The sequence below is a fragment of the Orcinus orca genome, chromosome 11, assembly GCF_937001465.1.
Source record: "Orcinus orca chromosome 11, mOrcOrc1.1, whole genome shotgun sequence".
NCBI classification, from domain to species: domain Eukaryota; kingdom Metazoa; phylum Chordata; class Mammalia; order Artiodactyla; family Delphinidae; genus Orcinus; species Orcinus orca.
The window spans coordinates 16,894,788-16,917,796 of record NC_064569.1 but is presented as its reverse complement, the minus strand read 5'-3'; the positions used below and the strand labels follow the sequence as shown (position 1 = coordinate 16,917,796).

Below are 23,009 nucleotides of genomic sequence, written 5' to 3'. Positions count from 1 at the left end.
TGAGAAAACATTGACTTGATATATAGAAATAAATTGTTAATTCTATTTATTGAAGTGTTTTTCAAATATATACAGCTCTGAGTTTAAAATTGATTTACATGTTCATATTATTCCATAATCAGCAACTCTGACAGACTGCAGAAATGATTGATAAAATCAGTGACTCCATCTACATGCTAAGTACTTATTCATCATCCATCAGAAGTGTCATTTTGATAACATTTTTTTGTGTTCTATCCCTGGTGTACACATAGGAACTAGAGGTCATAACCTGGCTAGACATAGCCTGCCAAAGTGTTTTCTTTTGTTCACACATTGTTTTAAAAATTGAAAACTTCCACATGAAAATCTGGATTCCAGGATTTTCTTGAAAACCAATCAGAAGATTTAGTCAATGCTGGATCCAAATTTCTTCATGAAAAGAATAGGTTGAGGCTGAGCAGTATATGCACTTTCAGGTGTGTACAGAGGGCAGTTCACCACCAACGATTCTTCCAAGTTTAACCGCCACACCGAACACTCTTTATTCACTTATGTTATCTCGTTGGCTCCTTTGGCATTGGAGTTTGCCAAAATGTACTTCACAATACATTTACATCATACCCATAACTGAATTAAGAGAAGATATAATAAGGTCTAGACGTTCAGTGCTAGAAATGGGATCACCATGGACCTAAATACTGTTGAGTAGTGATTTCTGACTATAGAAAAGAGGTTACAAATCTATCATTCTAAGGACTTTAACCATTTATTTCTGGGTGCTTAGTGATAAAAACAAGGATGAAGCTGGAAATGATCGAGTAGAAACACTTGGAATGTGAACCTACTCTAATTCACACATCCAAAATAGAAGACATAACACATTCCATCAGGTCCACGTTTTAGCTTTATATTAAAATACTTTCAGATTGTGGTTATTGTTGGTCTGCTGTGATGTCTACTCTATGTAGTCCTGGTGAAATAGAAAATCAGATTTGTTTATTTCTAAACACTAATTACTTATATGTTAAGACAGATATCATACTGTTATGTTCTAAAAGAGATGGAAGATCAGTGGCACAAATATTTATGGCTTATTGTGACAAAGGCTACAATAAAGGCATGCTCTTGGTGATTAATAGGGACATTTAACTTGGGGCCAGTAGGAGATGGTGAAGTAAGGCATCTCTGAAGAGGAGCCACATATTGGAAAAGACTTTAAGAACTATGCAAATCGAGACGGGAGAGAGGGTAAATGTGGGGAAGTGACATTAGTAGGCACATTGAGAGACCTGCAATTATTTGGGGTGAAGTAATCTTAAGTTTGTTAAATTTTTTTATTTTGTGCTTAGTTGTAAAAGCCTGATGTAGATAGGAGCTGAAGTTTATTTTTATTCTAGTTATTAACACATTACCTATTTGTAACTTTTGACAATTAGTCAGCAAAGGGCCACTGAAAGAGTGAATTCAGTTATTTGAAAGAATGGTGTCAGGTACTTGAAAAGCATTATCATGTTACCTTGTTCTGATTGTACTTACTCAGATCTACGTATCCAACATCCACATACATTTTAGAAAACAGAGATAGGAGTAAAAAGCCAATGATTGGACCAATCATTGTTACTGCAAACAAATTACCTGAAAATATTACAAAACATTTTTATCAAATGCCAATAATACATGGTTCTTATTCAGTTTTTTAAAGTAATACAATATATTTCTCTAAGTAATTTTTAAAGTAAAAGAATGAGTTTAGGAGCACTGTTATTTCAAGGTACACCCAGGGAAAGTAACCATAAAATCTAATATTTTCTGTACATTACCTAAATAAAAAGAAGAATGTCCTTCTTTAGCAAAATCATCGATGTAAGAAATCCCCAAGGGTGTTATGGGCGTTTCCCCAATTCCACGAAGCATATTACCCAATAGAATATATATCCACATATGTGACCCAGATTCCTTTTCCCAACCTACATAGACAAGAGAGTGTTTTATCTTAAACATTAATTTTAGCATTCCTTTTGAAAAGTCAACTAACTTAACCATTTAATTATTCCATTTAAGAATTTTTTTGCTTTTTTCTAATTATAAAGTGATTTATAGTCACGTTACAAAATTTGACAATACAGAAAAGCACAAAGAAAACAAGTAAAAATTATCTGCCATCCCTCCACACACAGAGTACCACTTCTAATGTTTGTTTATATCTTTCACATTTTTAGTGAACATAAAAATATGCATAATATTCTTTATGTTCTCATATCAGGATTTTAATGACTGCATAATAGTGTGCTGAATAAGTTTCATCATTTATTTAATCAATTTTTTCTATGTACTCACACAATATTTCTAATTTTTCATTCTGTTAAACAGGGATGCCATGGCTATAATGATAAATAAATCCTTCTGCACATTCCTGATTATTTCCTTAAGATAAAGCAATAAAAGTAGAATTGCTGATTTAAGCAGTTGTGCATATTTTTGTTCTTTACCATATTGAAAATTAACCTCCAAAAGAGAAATTTATACACTCCCCATAATACATAAAATGTGTCTTTATCCTCTACCTCATTTCTTTTTATTTTTAATCTTTCCTATCTAGTAGGTAGGAAAATCTTTAACTAGTACTATAATTTATAATTAAAACTTATGATTTGTGTTATAATAGGTAAAAAATCTTGAATTGGTGTAAGAAGTTGAATTTTTCTTAAAGAGTAAAATTGTTTTAACATATTTATACCACTTCCTTTTCTGTATATTAATTGCATATATTCTTTGCCAATTTCATATCAAAATATTCCTGTTTTCTTATTACTTCTAGAAGATCTTTATATATAATATATATTAACACTATGATTTTTGTCTTACATATATAAGATGCAAATGTTTTTCCTATTTGTCTTTTAAATCAATTTTGCTAATGGATATCACAATCTTTTTTTTTTTTTTTTTTTTGCGGTACGCGGGCCTCTCACTGTTGTGGCCTCTCCCGTTGCGGAGCACAGGCTCCAGACGCGCAGGCTCAGCGGCCATGGCTCACGGGCCCAGCCGCTCCACGGCATGTGGGATCCTCCCGGACCAGGGCACGAACCCGTGTCCCCTGCATCGGCAGGCGGACTCTCAACCACTGCGCCACCAGGGAAGCCCCCACAATCGTTTTTTAACGATGTAATTAAATTGTTAAATTTTAGAATATTTATTAGTGACACTAATATTCACTAGTGCCAGTTCAATTCTTACCTTTTCCCAATATCTCCAGTGATGTTCTATTGAGTAACAAATTTTGATTAATCAAACAAGTTGATAAGCTTGATGTTGAATTCTCTGATGGATTAATAGGGGTGTCTTTAGAATACCTGTAACTGTAAGAACATCACTATATTTACTGAGCATTTTCACTTTTCCCAGAAATACAGCGGAATCTTCCCCTTTATTTGCACCATTCTCTTCTCCAAATTATCAGGATACTCTGTCAGTTTCCCAGCTTATATTTTAGGAGTGGTGATGGGTAACAGTGAAATGGGAGCGTTCACTAAGAAATATAATGCAGTACTCCCCAGGCAAGGTGGAGTACCATGTTGCTCTCATCCTAGCAGTGCTTATATTCTGGGCAACATATGAAATATCTTGGTTTCATGCTTTTAAAAAACTGCTAACTGTATTTATCAATCTTTTGAATTATCTTCAAAGATGGTTACAATCTAAAATTTCAAAATCAATTTATAATCACACACAGTCATATGCCTGACTCTTCAAAACTTAGTTTAAAAAGTTCTAATCCATTTGAATTTGATAAGGAAGCACTTAATAGGAACAATAGAATGGACCTAGAATAGGGACAAATGCTGATATTTAAAAATACATGAATGGACTGAAAGGTATTAAGCTTAGTAAAATAAGTCAGGCAGAGAAAGACAAATACTGTATATTTTCACTTACATGTGAAATCTAAAAAAAAAAAAAAGAACAAATATAACAAAACACAAACAGACTCACAGGTACAGAGAACAAACTAGTGGTTACTGGTGAGAAGAGGAGTGGGGGAAGGGGGGAATATAGGGTAAGGGCAGTTAAGAGGTACAAACTACTAGGTATAAAATAAGGAAGGAGACCTTAAAGATGATGGAGGAGTAAGATGCGGAGATCACCTTCCTCCCCACAGGTACATCAGAAAAACAACTACATGTGGAACAACTCCTACAGAACACCTACTGAACACTGGCAGAAGACCTCAGACTTCCCAAAAGGCAAGAAACTCCCCACGTACCTGGGTAGGGCAAAATAAAAAACAGAGACAAAAGAATAGGGACAGGACATGCACCTCTGGGAAAGAGCTGTGAAGGAGGAAAAGTTTCCACACACTAGGAAGCCCCTTCACTGGCAGAGACAGAGGGTGGGAGGGAAGCTTCAGAGCCATGGAAGAGAGCACAGTTTTAGCCACAGCCATTAGAGAAGAAAAAGAAATAAAAGGAATCCAAATCAGAAAAGAAGAAGTAAAGCTGTCACTGTTTGCAGATGCATGATACTAAACATAGAGAATCCTAAAGATGCTACCAGAAAACTACTAGAGCTAATCAATGAATCTGGTAAAGTTGCAGGATACAAAATTAATGCACAGAAATCTCTTGCATTCCTATACACTAATGATGAAAAATCAGAAAGAGAAATTAAGGAAACACTCCCATTTACCATTGCAACAAAAAGAATAAAATACCTAGGAATAAATCTACCTAAGGAGAAAAAAGATGTGCATGCAGAAAACTATAAGACACTAATGAAAGAAATTAAAGATGATACAGATGGAGAGATATACTATGTTCTTGGATTGGAAGAATCAACACTGTGAAAATGACTATACTACCGAAGTAATCTACAGATTCAATGCAATCCTAATCAAATTACCAATGGCATTTTTCACAGTACTAGCACAAAAAAATTCACAATTTGTATGGAAACACAAAAGACACTGAATAGCCAAAGCAATCTTGAGAAAGAAAAAGGGAGCTGGAGGAATCAGGCTCCTATACTACAAACTACAGTAATCAAGACAGTATGGTACTGGCACAAAAACAGAAATATAGATCAAAGGAACAGGATAGAAAGCCCAGAGATAAACCCATGCACATATGGTCACCTTATTTTTGATAAAGGAGGCAAGAATATACAATGGAGAAAAGACAGCCTCTTCAATAAGTCATGCTGGGATAACTGGACAGCTACATGTAAAAGAATGAAATTATAACACTCCCTAACACCATACACAAAAATAAACTCAAAATGGAATAAAGACATAAATGTAAGGCCAGACACTATAAAACTCTTAGAGGAAAACATAGGCAGAACACTCTAGGACATAAATCACAGCAAGATCCTTTTGGACCCACCTCCTAGAGAAATGGAAATAAAAACAAAAATAAGCAAATCGGACCTAATGAAACTTCAAAGCTTTTGCACAGCAAAGGAAACCATAAACAAGACGAAAAGACAACCCTCAGAATGGGAGAAAATATTTGCAAATGAAGCAACTGACAAAGGATTAATCTCCAAAATGTACAAGCAGCTCATGCAACTCAATGTGAAAAAAGCAACCGAATCCAGAAATGGGCAGAAGACCTAAATAGACATTTCTCCAAAGAAGATATACAGACTGCCAACAAACACATGAAAGAATGCTCAACATCACTAATCATTAGAGAAATGCAAATCAAAACTACAATGAGGTATCACCTCACTCCAGTCAGAATGGCCATCATCAAAAAATCTACCAACAATAAATGTTGGAGAGGGTGTAGAGAAAAGGGAACCCTCTTGCACTGTTGGTGGGAATGTAAATTGATACAGCCACTATGGAGAACAGTATGGAGGTTCCTTAAAAAACTAAAAATAGAACTACCATATGACCCAGCAATCCCACTACTGGGCATATGCCCTGAGAAAACCATAACTGAAAAAGAGTCATGTACCAAAATGTTCATTGCAGCTCTACTTACAATAATCAGGATATGGATGCAACCTACGTGTCCATCAACAGATGAATGGATAAAGAAGATGTGGCACATATATACAATGGAATACTACTCAGCCATAAAAAGAAACAAAATTGAGTTATTTGTAGTGAGGTGGATGGACCTAGAGTCTGTCATACAAAGTGAAGTAAGTCAGAAAGAGAAAAACAAATACTGTATGTTAACACATGTATATGGAATCTAAAAAAAAGGTTCTGAAGAACCTAGGGGCAGGACAGGAATAAAGACGCAGACATAGAGAATGGACTTGAGGACACAGGGAGGGGGAAGGGTAAGCTGGGACGAAGTGAGAGAGTGGCATGGACATATATACCCTACCAAATGTAAAATAGATAGCTAGTGGGAAGCAGCCGCATAGCACAGGGAGATCAGCTCGGTGCTTTGTGACCACCTAGCGGAGTGGGATAGGGAGGATGAGAGGGAAACACAAGAGACAGGAGATATGGGGATATATGTATATGTATAGCTGCTTCACTTTGTTATAAAGCAGAAACTAACATCCCATTGTAAAGCAATTATATTCCAATAAAGATGTTAAAAAAAGAAATAAGATACAAAGATGTACAGCACAGGGAATATAGCCAAAATTTTATAACTATAAATGGAGTATAATCTATAAAAATAATGAATCACTATGTTGTACACCTGATACTAATATAAATTGTCCATTATACTTCAATAAAATATATAAATTAAAAATACTAAGGTACCCTGTGAAGTCTGAGGGCAACTTACTCTATGCCAGGCATTATGCTCAGCTCCAAATCACTAGAAATAAAACACACGGTTTTTTTACTTAAAACATCTTACACCCCCTAAGGTAAACATATACAATCAAAGATATGATAAGGTTAATATACCAGGTCCTGAGTTTTCGTAAAGGAAAAAGGGATTATCAGCTTGGCTTGCAGGTTTGGAAAGATGTGGATTAGAGAAGACTTCACAGTGAGGATTCCATATGAGATGTGTCTTGAAGATGGATAGTTTAATAGACAAAGAAAATCATTCAAAGCTGTAGAAACACTATGAACAAAGCTATGACATATTATGGCACATTTGGCCTAGAGTGTGGTCCTCAGTCATTGGAAGCAGTGTAAAATAAAGCTAGGAAGATAGTCAAGGACCAAATCAGTGAGTGACCTGTATATGCAAATGAGCTTAGATATGCAAATGAACCTAGATAGTAATTCATAGGCAAAAGGCTTTCAATACTTTGTTACTAACAATGAGAAATATATTTTGCATCACAATCACAATACATGGATATCCACACACACACAAATTTATGTACAACCAAAACAAAAGTTTCACAGAATAATATTTATCCCCACTCTCATTGTGTTTTCTTCTATTCTATTCTATCCTATCCTATCCTATCCAAAAATTGTTGGTCTTAATAATCTTAATTGATTTCTTGGTCCATGAGTGGTTCAGGATCTGAAGTTTGAAAAATCCTGCTCTAGGATACGGGACTTTCCTGGTGGTCCAGTGGATCAGAGTCTGAGCTCCCAGGGCAGGTGGCCTGGGTTTAATCCCTGGTGGGGGAACTAGATCCTGCATGCTGCAGCTAAGAAGTCCACATGCCGCAAGTAAGACCTGGTGCAGCCAAAATAAATAAATATCAAAAATAAAGAAAAATACTGCTCTAGGATATTGGGAGTTTTAAGTGGTAGTAAAAAAATTAGATTCTTATTTTTTAAATCAATACTGTAGTATAGAATATGAGTTAGAATGAAGTGGAGTTGGGAGGCAAAAAGTCCAGGCCAGAGATGATAGAATCCTCTATCAGGTTAAGGGCAACAACTATGACAGATAGCAGGCAGAATAAGCAAGATTTGGTCATGTGTATTGAAGTAAAGAATAAGTCTAGGATGAGACCCTTGACTTTAGTTTGAGTTCCTCTGTGGCTAAATGAATCATTGCTGAAAGAGTGAATGTGAAAAATCTGAGCTGGTGATGGCACAGGGATGAATTCTGTTCTGAATATATGGATGCAAAATGTTTGTAGGATGTTAGGTTGGAGATACCCATGAGGTGGTTGGTTATATAGATCTTGAGTATAAGATAAACTCACTGTGTACAGTGATAGTTGCATTTAATGCATGTACTCCACACAAATCATGTAGAATGAAAAGTGAAGAAGATTGAAGAGGGAGCTTAGGCAATACTGACCTTATGGTGTCAGTAGCAGAAGGAAAAGATGGGCATGATGGAGAAGCCAAAAGGAGGAAATAAATCAAGAGAGAGTAATATGATGAAAATAAGAAGGAACAGCACCAGGAAGAAGAAAGAACTTATGAGGGTCAAATAGAGTAATTAATATAGTAACCAAAAGGCATGGCTGTTGGCGTTGATAATGAGTAAGTAATTGATATCTTTAGCAGAAACTGCTCATTGGCTCTCAATATCCATTCTTCTTTCCTTCTATGGTAACAGAACCTGGGATCTTTAGCTGGGAAGGGGACACCTGAAGTAAGGTCTATTTTTCTCAATGACTTTCTATCTGAATGTGAGGTGTAACAAAGTTCTGGCTAATGTGAAGTTGGTAGAAGGGTTATGCTTCTGAAAATATTTCTTAAGTCTCAGCCTGTGTGCATTCTGTTTCTTCTTATTCTTCTTCCCTTCTATCCTGTTGCAAGGAACAACATTGCCACAATTTAGACCGTGAAGTCAAGGCCAGTCAAGGGCTGGGTTGGCTACAATTTTTTATGTAAACAATAAGCTCTTATCTTATTTAAGCCATCACTATTTTTGGTTTCCTGTCATTAGTATCTGACTCTAATTAAAACTACACAGTGACTTAGGAAGAAGTCTCAGTGGAGATGGTAGTGGGAAAACCCATACCGCAGTGAGTTGAGTGGTGAAGTTGTAAGCAGCTTTTGGCAGGAAAGAGGTTCTGCAGGAGGCCCCTTTGTCCTGTCACTTTAGCAAAACTAGATTGTAACTAACATTTAAATCAGGCGCCCCATACTCTACTCATCACCAACCCAAGTACACCTTTCAAATCTTTTGATCACACAATACCTTGCCTAACCTGTTGGTTCTTTCTGTAGATCAAAGTAGAAATGAAGAATGAGTAATTAACAGATGACCAGATCTCTTCCCTAGCTTTCCCTTCAGTAATCTCATGAACAAACTATGTGAACAAGATAGCATCTAAAGAAAAATCACAAGAAGCCAACAAGCCTGCACACAGTGGGGGATGGTGACGACTTTGACCCTCTATCTCAATGATTAACTGACATTACTTCCCTTTTCCCTTTAAAAATTTTATAGCCAAACAGAATCATGGGAGTTGGTTTGGGGGGACATGAGTCCACCTTCTCCCTAGATTGTTGGCATTCTGATTAAAAGCAACTTGCCTTTCTACCAACAATTGCCTCTCAGGTATTGATTTTCGAGTGGTGAGCAGCTGGACCTGAGTTTGGTAACAAAGACTTATTAAATATTATCAAAATCTTGTAGGCAAAGACATGAAATACATATCATACTAAAAAGCTTATTTATTTTCTGTGAAACTACTCATTTATTGCTATTCATATTTTAATATCAATGAGAGTCATGGTAGATAAAACAATTTAATTATTACATAGAAAATATACTCCATTTCTACACATACTTAGTGGATATTCTTCTCAAAAGGGGACTGCTTATTTAAAAGGAAAAAAATAAAATTCTACCATTAATTTGCAAGGAAATGATCACTGATGGCATAGAGCCACTTACTATCCCATGAAGAAATGAGGTAAAGCAGTCAAAATACTTCCAATTCCCATAACGAAGCAACCAATTCCGATTAGTTTTGGTCTGTGTAATTTGGCTCCAAAGTAACTCACAAATAAAATCACAAGCAAATTTCCTAGAAAGAAAACAAAATTATTTTGATATGATTGATTATAGCAAACAGTGACTGAGTCCAATTTTGCGTCCAGTAGAATGGAAGGCCACAGAATGGATAAAAATAGAGCATAAGACATGGTACCATTCCTCAAAGATCGGGTAATTTTTTTTTTAAATAGACTCTGCCTTTATTTATTTATTCATTCATTCATTTATTATTTACTTATTTATTTATTTTGGCTGTGTTGGGTCTTTGTTGCTGTGCACGGGCTTTCTCTAGTTGCGGCGAGCTGGGGCTACTCTGTTGTGATGCGTAGCCTTCTCGCTGTGGTGGCTTCTCTTGTTGTGGAGTCTGGGCTCTAGGCACGCGGGCTTCAGTAGTTGCAGCACATGAGCTCTGTAGTTGCGGCACGTGAGATCAGTACTTGTGGCACATGGGCTCAGTAGTTTCGGCTCATGGGCTTAGTTGCTCTGTGGCATGTGGAATCTTCCCAGACCAGGGATCGAACCCGTGTACCCTGCATTGGCAGGTGGATTCTTAACCACTGCACCACTGGGGAAGTCCCCGGGTAATTTAATTACCCGGGATGAAACTCACTTACCTTAAGCCACTCACTATAAAGTTGTGTGGTGTTAATAATAAGCAGAATTGACTTTAGATAAGAACTAAAGTACTTGAATTACTTGGCGATATTAGTGAAGCAAAATTTTATGAAGAATTTGGAGTTGAGTGGGTTGTACTGGAATGGAGAAAAATGGACAAAAATACCTGAGGGAAGGTATTTATTCATGCATTTTTCATTCACTCCTAGAAATCTTTAAATTCTTATTAAGTACCTGTCATGGGGTTAGAAGCCAGAAATAGAGGAAAAGAATAAACAGTGCATGGTATCTGCTCTAAAAGAACTTACCTACCAGTGACAAAAATAGATAAATGGACAGAAGTACTCTTAGACCACAGAAAGGGAAAGCTTAAATTAATTAGACGTTTCAGGAAAGTTTCCTGGAGGAGAGGTCACTTGAGATTTAATGTTAGCTATAAGTTATTTAGATTCAAAAGAGGAAAATGACCAATCTAAGTGGTGGGGGTCATGACCAATTCCAGTCCATCTGGAGCTACAAGTATAATAACGAACAGACAACAACCAAGAATTACTGAACATTTGATGGAAAAAAATAACATGAAGTAAAAGCACCAAACTGAACCAGCAGATAAAGTAACCCATGAAGAAAACAGTTAAATGAGGAAACTAAGAAGAGAAGACATTTTGAAAAAATCCAGTTAGTATCTCTAGAGGTACAAAGGTATGTTGCATCCATAAAATAAGAACTAGCAGACTAAAAATAATAAGAGAACAATAAAGTATTGTTGAAAATTTTAAATACTCTACAGAAATATACATATTGGGACCTGATACAATAAGATGAAAGATGGCATCAGCAAAGACTGATGGAGTTTCAAGAAAAAAAAAAATGTCGAATTTTAGAAAGAAAATCTTAAAGTGAAAAAATAGCCAGAAAATTTAATATTCATATATGTTTCAGAAGAAAATAGAGGGGACGTAAAAAATTTAAATATAGAAAATAAATTTCCTGAGGTAAAGGAAGGCTTAAGACATCAGATAAAAATTTCTACATTTCTCCAGCATAAATAATGTAAAAGAGACCATCCTAGGTATATGTTGGTAAAATTTCTGAAATTCAGGCATAAAGAAGAGGTCCTATCAGTGCATGACAATGATACCGGTAATGATTTCTTATGTATAATATTGTGTTATAACACAGTAGATACATATTTTTAATGTTCTGAGAAAAAAAGATTCTGAAGTTTTAATTTCATACTCAAATTATCAGTTGACTATGATAGTAAAATAAATACATTTTCCAACATGCAAGGGCTCAGAAAATATGTCTTATGTTCAATTATTTCTGGAAAAAAAAAGCTACTTGAAGATATACTCCAGAAAAACTAAAGATGAGACTTGAAGTCATAGGTTCAAGAAACAGTGTTAAGAAGGAAACCAGTAAAACTTATAACCATGTCCAACTAATTGCTTTTAAATAGCTACAAAGTTTAACAAAGACAATAAGAATCAATTCCTCAATATAAAGAGATATACAATGAATTAGAATTTAAAGCTAATCACAGTCTAATACTAAAGTTCTAGATGGTTTCATTAAACCTAGAAGGTGGAAAAGTGAAGGATATGTATGGTGTAATAGCCTCTGAATCATGAAAAGGCAGAATTCATGACCAAAAGATAGATGGGTCTTCCTTTACACAATTATTTTTTAAACATTCAATAAACAAGTATATTTTTAAAAGGTTAAAAGATAAAGAGCAAACTTGTAAAAAATATGTGTAATCTATACAACAGACATAAATTTTGAAACCCTTCAAATCATTAAAAGGAGGGGGGAGGAAAATGGGCAGAGGTAATCAGCGACCAGTTCATAAAGTAAGAGAAAAGAATGTTAAATAATTATATAAAACCTCACTGTTATTGGAGAAATCCAAATTAAAATGAAGACAACAAAACAATATACTCAATGTTCTTAAAAAAAAAAAAAAAGACTTTTAACCCCAAATTTTATACCCAGTTCAACAGTAGACCCTAACAAAGATTGCTTCAAAATTGTTCTCCTCTCCTCAAATCATCAGAATCATAATCCTCTCTCCAACATTTTTTTGCACTAGGACATCTTGAGAAAGAGAAGTTTTAGCCCTGCAAAATATTAGTTTGCAGGCAATGAGTTTGTGTAAATCAGGGTTTTTTAACCTCTATACTTCTGACATTCTGGACTAGGTAATTCTTTGTTTTGGAGGCTGTCTTGTGCATTGTGGGATGTTTCAAGGCATCCCTGGCCTCTACCACTAGATGCCAGTGACATTCCCTAATCCTCAGCAATGACAACAAAAAATATCTCCAGATATTGCCAAATTGCCCCTGGGCAGGGGGTGGGGATGGGGGCAATTTACCCCTGGTTAAGGATCAGTGGTGTAGAGCGTATGTGAACACTTTTTTACCTCTGCAAATCTCGTTACTAAGTAATAATCAAAACAGAAACAAAAATTACCCATTTCAAAGCTTCCATCAATTAAGCCAACAGTAGAAGATGATATGTCAAATCTCCTTTCTATTTGAGTGATGGAACCTTTCATAATGATTGCACTTAGTGTCTTAGAAATAAAGCTGAGTGACAGGGCTGCCAAGAACATCTAAGAAAAAGCAGAAGGAAAGGGAAAAATAATTAATCATAAGATCACATAATGCTTATATATGCATAGAATTAAAATAGCATTTCTTCTTTACTTAGTAATATTTTTATTATAAAAAGCATACCCACCTTTCTTCTGTTCCAGTTGGTACTTCTTAGTCCTTTTAGCATTAACATCAGTGTACCGATAAAGTACCATTTTCTTTCTTCCTTTCTTTTTAAAGCCAATTTAGTTAGTTATTCCAACCGTGCGGCATGGTATGTGGGATCTTAGCCCTCAACCAGGGATGGAACCTGCACCCCCGCATTGGGAGCACGGAGCCTTAAGCACTGGACCGCCAGGGAAGTCCCTCATTTTCTAACTTGGTTACAACATCAGATTATTAGAGCAGGACAGTCAAAGTTGTTATTTTTTAATTAATGTCATTAACTGATTTCTAAGAAGCTAGATAATGATGTGAGATGGCCAGGATGACAAGCTATTCTTTAGTCCCAAATGAACAGCAAAGGCGAACTGTGAGGGGAGTCGCTAGACATTCTCAAAGGTAGTATTTCCAGGAAGTCAGCTGAAAAATTTTTCATTTATAAAACCTCGCTAATATTGGAGAAAACCAAATTAAAATGAAGACAACAAAGCAACATAGTCAGTGTTCTAAAAAAAATAGAAGACTTTCAAGCCCACTGGTTATAGATGTTTTATTTGCACTTTGATTTTAACAAAATTTATCTATTCATCTTTCTTACAGCCCACACTTATATCCATAAGTAAATTCCTTTTACATCCAGTATTATTACCCAGAGTCACAAGATCATCATAAGATTCAGCAATCCCACTTCTGGGTATATATCCAAAAGACTTAAAAAAAGGATCTCAAAGTGATATTTGCACATCCATGTTTATCACAGCATTATTCAAAATATCCAGGAGGTAGAAGCAATCCAAATGTCCATCAACAGATGAATGGATGAGGAAAATATGGTATATACATATAATGGAATATTATGCAGCCTTAAAAGGAAGGAAATCCTATCACATGCTACAACATGGCTGAGCCTCAAAAATATTATGCTTAGTGAAATAAACCAGTCACAAAAGGACAAGTATTGTATGATTCCGCCCATATGAAGTATTTAAAGAAGTCAAAATCATAGAAGCAGAAAATAAAAATTCAGTTCCCCAAAGCTGGAAGAAGACAAGAGAGAGTATTAGTATTTAGTAAGTATAGAATTTCAGTGTTGCAGGATGAAAAAGTCTAGAGATTTGTTGTACGACAATATGAATATACCTAATACCACTGAACTGTACCTTCAAAAATTGGTTAAGATGGTAAATTTAACATTATATGTTTTACCACAATAAAAAATGCATTTTCCCGTTGAAAAAAATGTGGGTGGTCTTTTGCTGAGAGAAGTAACGTGTCCCACTGGATATGTTCAAAGTGTTACTGGCTGAAGGATAATGGTACATTACTACATAATTTCATTTTTTTCCCATAACTTCACTGTGGTGTTGTCCCCTGACCTGTGAAGTTTTATACAGATGTAGAACTTCTTGGTAAACCTTCCCTCCTCCATTCCTCTCCCCACCCTTTACTTAAAGTTCTGTTCTTTTATATAAATATATATAAATAAATCATATATAATATATAAACATATATATTATATGTGTGTGTGTGTGTGTGTGTACAGCCATGGGAGAATTTTTTATTTTATTGAGTTTGTTGCCTCCCTTCAAGAGTGGTGAATGAAAATATCTAATACCTAGTGATTCTTCCCTGTCTGCTTTGTTTTACATGTGGAAGCTCCCGTTTCCTTGTCTCTGAATATTCAGTCTTTGTGAAGCCTATCTGGGATGGAGAGGCAGAAATCTTTAGCAGTAGGGTAGTTAAGAGTTAATCTGCATATGGGCACCTCACTTCTTCATGAGTGTTGCCAGCCACTTGAGACACCGTTCTGCTCCATATGCCCGGGAGGGCATCCGCCCATGCTCACTACCTCCTGCCCAGGGTAGATGTCTCTGCAGCTTGCTGCTTGCACTAAGTGGGGGAGGGTAATTTGATGATCAGGGGAGATGTTAAACAAGGAAAGAAGCATGTTTTCTCTGATTGAGTGGAATAGCCTATACAACAACCTGTCGGTGGTCCCTGGGACCTCTCTTGATCCCATTATCTGTGGCTTTTGCCTTTGAAACATGCTTGGAAGCCATGTCCATTTTTTTTCAGGTTTCTTTTCCTGCACTTGTCTTGGGCTGTGATTTCTTTCTTTAGCCTAATTCTTTCTACTTCTTACTTTTTAGAAAACTCTCATACTTTCTGATTTACAGAATGTATCTCTTCTTGTTTTCTAGCACATCTACAAGTTGCCTTTAATACATTTTACATTATTTATTAAAATTGGAGGGGGGAGGAGAAGGCTTCAACCTTATTATTCTGTCTGCCTTATTGAGCTAGAAGTCAAGTTCTGCCTTTCCTTCTCTAATAAATAGAAAAAAAATGTTATCAGGCTCCTATCAAACTCAGATGCCTGACACATAATGAGTAAGTATTCAATACATGTTTTTTGGTTGTTGAATAAATTGTTATTCCCCAAATTTAGGTTATAAACCTGGTACAGAGCTTACATGTAGTGAAACCTCTCATTTCCTAGTTTCCTCAGCTTTTAGATGGAGATAATTACAGTAAAATTGTTGTGAAGATTAATTAAAATAATATACATAAAATTTTGGGCACATAGTATTGAGAAATGTCTGTTTTTATTATCACTTTGAACTATCGTCATTCAGCTTTTGGCTGTAAGTTCGGTCAAATAAAAATAGGACTCTGATTATTTAGCCAAACACATTTTTTGTCAGGCACTATTTCAGGTGCTGCAGAATCAGTAATGAGCATACTGGCAAAATGATTTATTGATTATTAAAGAAATACCGAGGCAAACTTTTACTTAAATCCTTATCATCAAAACACTAATTGGTAAAATCAAAGAGGAGGGAGTTTCATAAAGTAACAGGACATCTCAGTAAGCAGATACAAGCATAACCAGATGTAAAACCTGTCCTATATAAGAGCAGCTTTCTAAAAGTTCAGAGAAAGATTTTGTAATTTCCATGTCTTCAATCTTAAAACGAAGATTAGCTCAAGACAAAAGAGAGACTCAATAAAGTCAAAATTCATACAGTATAATCCTAAATTGGTTTCACAAAGAAGAAAAGGGTAACAGATGCAAACACAATGGCTACAGTAGGATTCCTCCAATAAGCTAGGATTTTAGAAGGATATAAAATGAGTTAATATAGACAGATTTATAAATGTGCTTTCTTTTACTCTATAACCCTGGGAGATGGGCATTTTTAACCATGTTCCTAATGTGAGGCTGAATTTCAGAGAAAGAATGATATGATGATTTTCTCAGAACATAAAAAATTAAATAATAATAAAACTGAAATCTCCAATGAAAAATATTAAAAGACAAAAGCATAAGGATAGAGAATTTAAGATTGAGAGATTTCAAAACAGAGATACGAATGTTCACAATCATCAAATAGATTTTAAAATATCACAGGCAGAAAGACACAGCTAGCATTGAGATAAGAGGTAAAGTCTATATTTACCTGCAGTCGTGGCAGGTCAGTCCTTTGTTTATGATGGCAAGAGTCTTAGAATTGAGGTCAGAAAACAGTTCCAAGTTTCTACATTGCCATATGTACAGCCATGATTAACTCAGTTAACTCATAGGAACCTCAAACAAATTTACTCAGCAAACCTTTATCGAGCAGCTACAATATGGCAGTTCCTCCACTAAACCTTGGAGTTGAGACAGGCACAGAGTACGAAAGGAAATAAAAGCAATTAAGACGTAATAAATGCCCCCAAAGAACTAATGTTTCCCTGGGCCAATAAATAATTAATGCCAGTATAATAATGTAATGAGTACTGTAATTGCTATACAGTTTTAAATTTATGAGTACACAGAAAAAAGTGATTAATTCTTTCTACACAGGTCAAAGTTTCTATAGATGTGCTAACATTTAAACTAAGTCTTTAGGGGTTAATAGAAGCTTAGAAACCGAAGAAGAAATAAACATTTAAAACAAAATAGGAAACACATGAAAAACCCCAGAGTAGTGAAAGAACACAGATCATTTGAAAAACAAAAAGAATATCTGTGGGTGGAATATAAGGATAGAAGTATGCCAACCATTGGGAGATCAATCTGTATTTTTAAATGTGATGTAAGGAGATTAAATTTCAGAGGGCTAATTCTGGTAGCCATGAGGAAAATGAATTTATGGCAAATAAATTAATTAGAAAGCTGATTTCAGAAAAAAAGATGAGCAGAGATGGGAAGAGAGGACTAAAAGGTTACAGACACACTCGGAAGAAGTTTAAGAGGAGAACCAATAAGATGTGGGAATAATGGAAAATAAGTGTTCTGATTTTGTTTTATAGTTTGTATAATTGTATGTAGTAATACTATTATTGGGGATGAGAAAAAGAGAAGTCTTAGGGTTAAAGACAATGAAATCATCTTTTCAAAACTCAAATTTGAGATATCTAAAAATAAACATCTACCAAATGGACACAACTAAGGCAGGGTTTGTGCTCAAGAGAGAGTTTTGTCTGGAAGTAGTTTTGAGATTTACCAGGGGATAACTGTACAATTAATCCATATTCAGGCTTATTCCATTAAAAACCTTCCTCCTGCCCCACTGCGTCCTCACTTTTCCATAACTCTCTCTCATTTTTTCCAGTCAAATCTGAGAGTTGTTTACGTTTGAATGAATCAGATCTTATTTTTTGCATCATTTTTCAAACTATCCTCAGCAGGCCTAGGATACTTTAGCTATTCCAAACTTTATTTCAGGGTTTTGTTTCAAACTCTCTTCTCTTTTTATTCTACATACTCTTTCTGGAAAAACTCATAAATTGTCATTGTTTTTATTGCCACCTAAATGCTGATGATTGCCGAATCTATATTTTAAGCCAAGCTTGCTTTTGCTGAGGTTTAGGCTGCTGTTCCAAAGTGCCCGCATTAGAGCTCCATTTTGGTTTTAATGTCCAGATTGCATCCTTTTCTTCCTCCCCTTTCACCTCCTTTCCTGTGTCACCACTTAGAATCTACTCTCTTATATATCACATCCAATCAGTCCCCCAAAGCTAAATATTTAATCTTATAAACATCTCTCTTTTTAATATGCTTCACTTTATATTCCTACCTCAAATAACCATCATCTTACACCCAGAATACTACTATTTCTAACTGGTGTCTCTTTCCTCACTGTCAACTCTTTTTCACACCACACCCAGGGTGATTTTTAAATACTTATAACTATTTCCACTTCCAGTATAGCTGAATAAGTTCCCACTGGACTGATCCTGCAGCAAACAACCATCGTAAAGTCTGAGGGGAAAACAAAAAACACCCAAAAGCATGGGAGAGCAAACAACAGCAGTCAGATTCTGGACAGGGGTTGACCCTTAAAAGAAGGAAATGCCTAAGGTTAATTTCTCATTCTTATGGCTTTAAGGTAAGGTCACAGCATTATTCACAAAAGCTAAAATTCTTTTAGAGAAATCACAGTCCTTGTGGCCTGAAGAATGAGAAAGAAGAGTTCAGGTTAAAATTTAGGGGAGAATCTCATGAAGGAGAGATCCTGAGAATGGGGAGCCCCAAATTCTGCATATAAATGTCCACATTTTTTTTTTTTTTTTTTTTGCGGTACACGGGCCTCTCACTGTTGTGGCCTCTCCCGTTGCGGAGCACAGGCTCCAGACGCGCAGGCTCAGCGGCCATGGCTCACGGGCCCAGCCGCTCCGCGGCACGTGGGATCCTCCCGGACCGGGGCACGAACCCGTGTCCCCTGCATCAGCAGGCGGACTGTCAAACACTGCGCCACCAGGGAAGCCCTGTCCAAATTTTTGACCTCTGAACTATTCATGAACAGGGCAACTCAAGTTAGCCCTATGGATAAAGTAATTTAATTGAGATTTGAACTATTTCCTAGGAGATAGAGTTTGCAGTTTCAGGTCAACAAATTTAATTGCCTTGTAAAACAAAATAAAATATCAACACCCTTTGGAAGAATGTAACAATGTTCAAAATTACCAACATATGAAGAGCCAAGAAAATGTAACCGTTTCTCAAGAAAGATAACAGTCAACCAAGACTAACCCTGAGATTACACATATGTTAGTATTACTGGACAAGAATTTTTTTTTTTTTAGAAGATGTTGGGGGTAGGAGTTTATTAATTAATTAATTAATTTTTGCTGTGTTGGGTCTTTGTTTCTGTGTGAGGGCTTTCTCTAGTTGTGGCAAGCGGGGTCCACTCTTCATCGCGGTGTGCGGGCCTCTCACTATCACGGCCTCTCTTGTTGCGGAGCACAGGCTCCAGTAGTTGTGGCTCACGGGCCTAGTTGCTCCGTGGCATGTGGAATCCTCCCAGACCAGGGCTCAAATCTGTGTCCCCTGCATTAGCAGGCAGATTCTCAACCACTGCGCCACCAGGGAAGCCCTGAACAAGAATTTTAAAGCAACTAATCTAACTGAGCTCTTTGATGTAAAGGAAAGTTATCTCACAATGAATGAAAATAGAAAATTTCACACACAAAAAAACTGTAAAAGAAGCTATAAGAATGAGAAAAGATACAGTATCTGAAATAATATGCATAATCAAGATGTTAATTTATGCCACATCTTTTGGATAGGTGTTGTGTGTGTTCTCTCTTTGTAACCTATGCTTTCCTATGACATAAATCTTAGTTAAGTCTCCAAACTTTCCTAAACAGAAACTATCAATAGTCAATATAGCTTTCAAAAATATTTGATAGCAGAGATAAAGATGAAGGTTTGCATCAGACATCCTACAGAAAACTTAATATCTCCCCATCCACTGGATATTTCTCTTTCCAATTAATACAGGAAGGATATGAATGTGAATTATGTTATGTGGGAGCTAATATTTGCTAGGGCTGTTCCAGGTATTCTAGAAGTATTATTTCTAATGCTCACAAAATCCTTGCATGGTATGCATTACTCTCTTCATTTTACAAGTAAGAATAATAAAGGTTAGAGATGCAAAGTTATTTAACTAAGGGAATAAGGCTAAAACTGTTGCAGAACTGTGATTTGAACACAAGTATTTCACATATGAAAAGCACAACAGTTCTTGGATCTAATATACTAACCCACTTTTCCTTCATCTCTTTATTTTCCTAAGTCAGGTCCTTGTTGCATCTCACTTGGTTTATTTGTAGTAGTCTGCCTGCTTTCCTCCATTTGCAGCAATGGGAATACTGCATGCAATTTTATTTTTCCAACTTTATTGAAGTATGATTGACAAATAAAATTGTATAAATTTAATGTGTATAACATTGCAATTGACATATGCATAAATTGTGAAACGATTAGAACAATAAAATTAGTTAACACATTCATCACCTCACATAGTTACCTATGTTTTATTTTTGGAGTGAGAACATTTAGATATACTCTCTTAGGAAATTTCAAGTATATAATACAATATTGTTAACTAGAGTCATCATGCTGTACACTAGATCCCCAGAACTTATGTATCTTATAACAGAAAGTTTATACCCTTTGACCAACATCACTCAATTTCCCACACCCTCTGGTTCTAGCAACCACCATTCCATGCTGTTTCCATGAATTCAACTTTTTAATACCCACCTCAGTGACACCTCTTTAGTGAAGCTGTATATTGCCTAATAGGAATTTGGTTTGTATCTCTCTTATATCTAGTGTAAATATATAATTTATCATATAAACTGGAATAATTTTTAGAGCAAAATGAGTGATAAAAAATAATTAAGCTTAGAACAGTTTTTGAAATTTTATTGATGAATAAATTGCTTGTTACTATTCTAATTTTTTCAAATAAAAAACACATATCCAAGTAAATTGAAGGAAACATTAAATTTTTTTTCTTTTCATTGCTTACTTTAATATTTAAAAATAACACACAGTATAATTATTCTTGGTGGATATATTAGTATATTTTTATGTATACCAATATGTATACATGTATATCCATGTATTTTATTCAGTTTCTTATGAGTATCTCCATTACTATGTCACTATTATTTTTCTGAAGGATAATTTTCAAATTATTCTTAGACATTTTAGTTTATTTAAAAAATTATTTGAAATCTTCATCAAAATTGCATTTTATGATTACTGAAAAAATAATTGCATTTTATGATTACTGAATTTGAAATTGTCAGTATTTCAATTGACTCTTCTCTGTAGCTCATAATATTTTTAATGAAGAAAATACTCTCTTAATGAGCCCACAGCAAATTGTGCTAACTGGAAATATTCTCAATTCCTTTTTAAAAATATTTACCTATGTACATTTTTTATTCTAAATATCACAGTTGCTATCATTTTTGCCTCTCTTTAGAGTATCTTTCTTGAAAAATATTTATATAAGAAAAATTTATGTTTTCTTTAACATTTGCCAATTTTTGTCACTGGAAAATTATAGGTATATTCAGTTACTTTTTATTCAGATAAAGAATATACGTTTATCCAATTCAAATAGTACATGTATTGGGCTTCCCTGGTGGCGCAGTGGTTAAGAGTCCGCCTGCCGATGCAGGGGACACGGGTTCGTGCCCCGGTCCGGGAAGAGCCCATATGCCGCGGAGCGGATAGGCCCGTGAGCCATGTGCTAGGCCTGCGCATCCGGAGCCTGTGCTCCACAACGGGAGAGGCCACATCAGTGAGAGGCCTGCATACAGAAAAAAAAGAAAAAAACTGTAAAGGGGCTTAATGTATGTTTTTTTTTAAAAAATGTTTTTTTCTGTGTTTATTGAGATGAACATGTGATTTTTATTCTTCCTTTGTTAATATGGTGTATCACATTGATCGATATGCAAACATTGAACCATCCTTGCATCCCTGGAATAAATACAACTGGATCATGGTGTTATGACCCTTTTTATATACCGTTGGATTCAGTTTGCTAATATTTTGTTTAGGATTTTTGCACCTATAATCATCAAAGATATTGACCAGTAATTTTCTTTTTTTGTAGTGTCTTTGGTTTTGGTATCAGAGTAACAGGGGCCTCATAGAATGAATTTGAGAGTGTTCCATCCCTTCAGTTTTTTGGAATAGTTTGAGAAGGATAGTTACTAATTCTTGTTTGTATGTTTGGTAAAATTCCCTGATGAAGCCATTCGGTTCTGGACTTTTGTTTGCTGGGATTTTATTATTATTATTATTATTATTTTTACAAACAATTTCACTACTACTGATTGATCTGTTCAAATTGTCTGTTTCTTCTTGATTCAGTCTTGGCAGGTTGTATGTTTCTAGAAATTTGTCCATTTTTTCTAAGTTACCCAATTCATTGGCATGTAACTATTCATAGTATTCTCTTATGATTTCTTGTATCTTTCTTGTATTGATTGTTATTTCTCCTCTTTTATTTATTGTTTTGTTTATTTGGGTACTCCCTCTCTTCTTCTTGATGATCCTGGCTAAAGGTTTATCAATTTTATCTTTTCTACAAAAACAGCTCTTGGTTTCATTGATCTTTTCTATTGTTTTTTGATCCCCATTTTTCCTCCTTGATCTTTATTATTTCCTTCCTTCTGCTGACTTTGGGATTTGTTTGATTTTCTTTTTCTAATTTTTTTAGATGATAGGTTAGGTTGTTTATATGAGATCTTCCTTGTTTCTTGAGGAAAGCCTGTATTGCTGTGAACTTCCCTCTTGGAACTGCTTTTGCTATTAATACATTCCATAGATTTGGTAGTGTGGCGTTTCCATTTTCATTTGTCTTGAGGTATTTTCTGATTTCCTCTTTGATTTCTTCATTGATCCATTGGTTTTATAGTAGCATGTTATTTAGTTTCCACATGTTTGTTCTTTTCCCATTTTTCTTTCTGTAGTTTCTCTAGTTTCATACCATTGTGGTCA

At 35.3% G+C, this 23,009-nt stretch overlaps 1 protein-coding gene across 2 annotated transcripts in view; it reads right to left on the bottom strand.

Moving 5' to 3' along the window:
* The window catches only part of LOC101288814 (solute carrier organic anion transporter family member 1B3), a 58,656-nt gene that overhangs the window by 23,874 nt on the left and 11,773 nt on the right, over nt 1–23,009 (bottom strand). Inside the window, exons 3-8 of one of the 2 annotated variants that reach the window (XM_049693839.1) lie at nt 12,924–13,065; nt 9,732–9,864; nt 6,741–6,773; nt 3,220–3,341; nt 1,803–1,949; nt 1,519–1,617 (exon numbers count right to left, since the gene is read on the bottom strand). In XM_049693839.1, coding sequence (XP_049549796.1) covers nt 1,519–1,617; nt 1,803–1,949; nt 3,220–3,341; nt 6,741–6,773; nt 9,732–9,864; nt 12,924–13,065 — 676 coding nt within the window. The remainder of the gene's footprint in view (nt 1–1,518; nt 1,618–1,802; nt 1,950–3,219; nt 3,342–6,740; nt 6,774–9,731; nt 9,865–12,923; nt 13,066–23,009) is intronic. The other variant, XM_004270936.4, reaches the window with a different exon arrangement.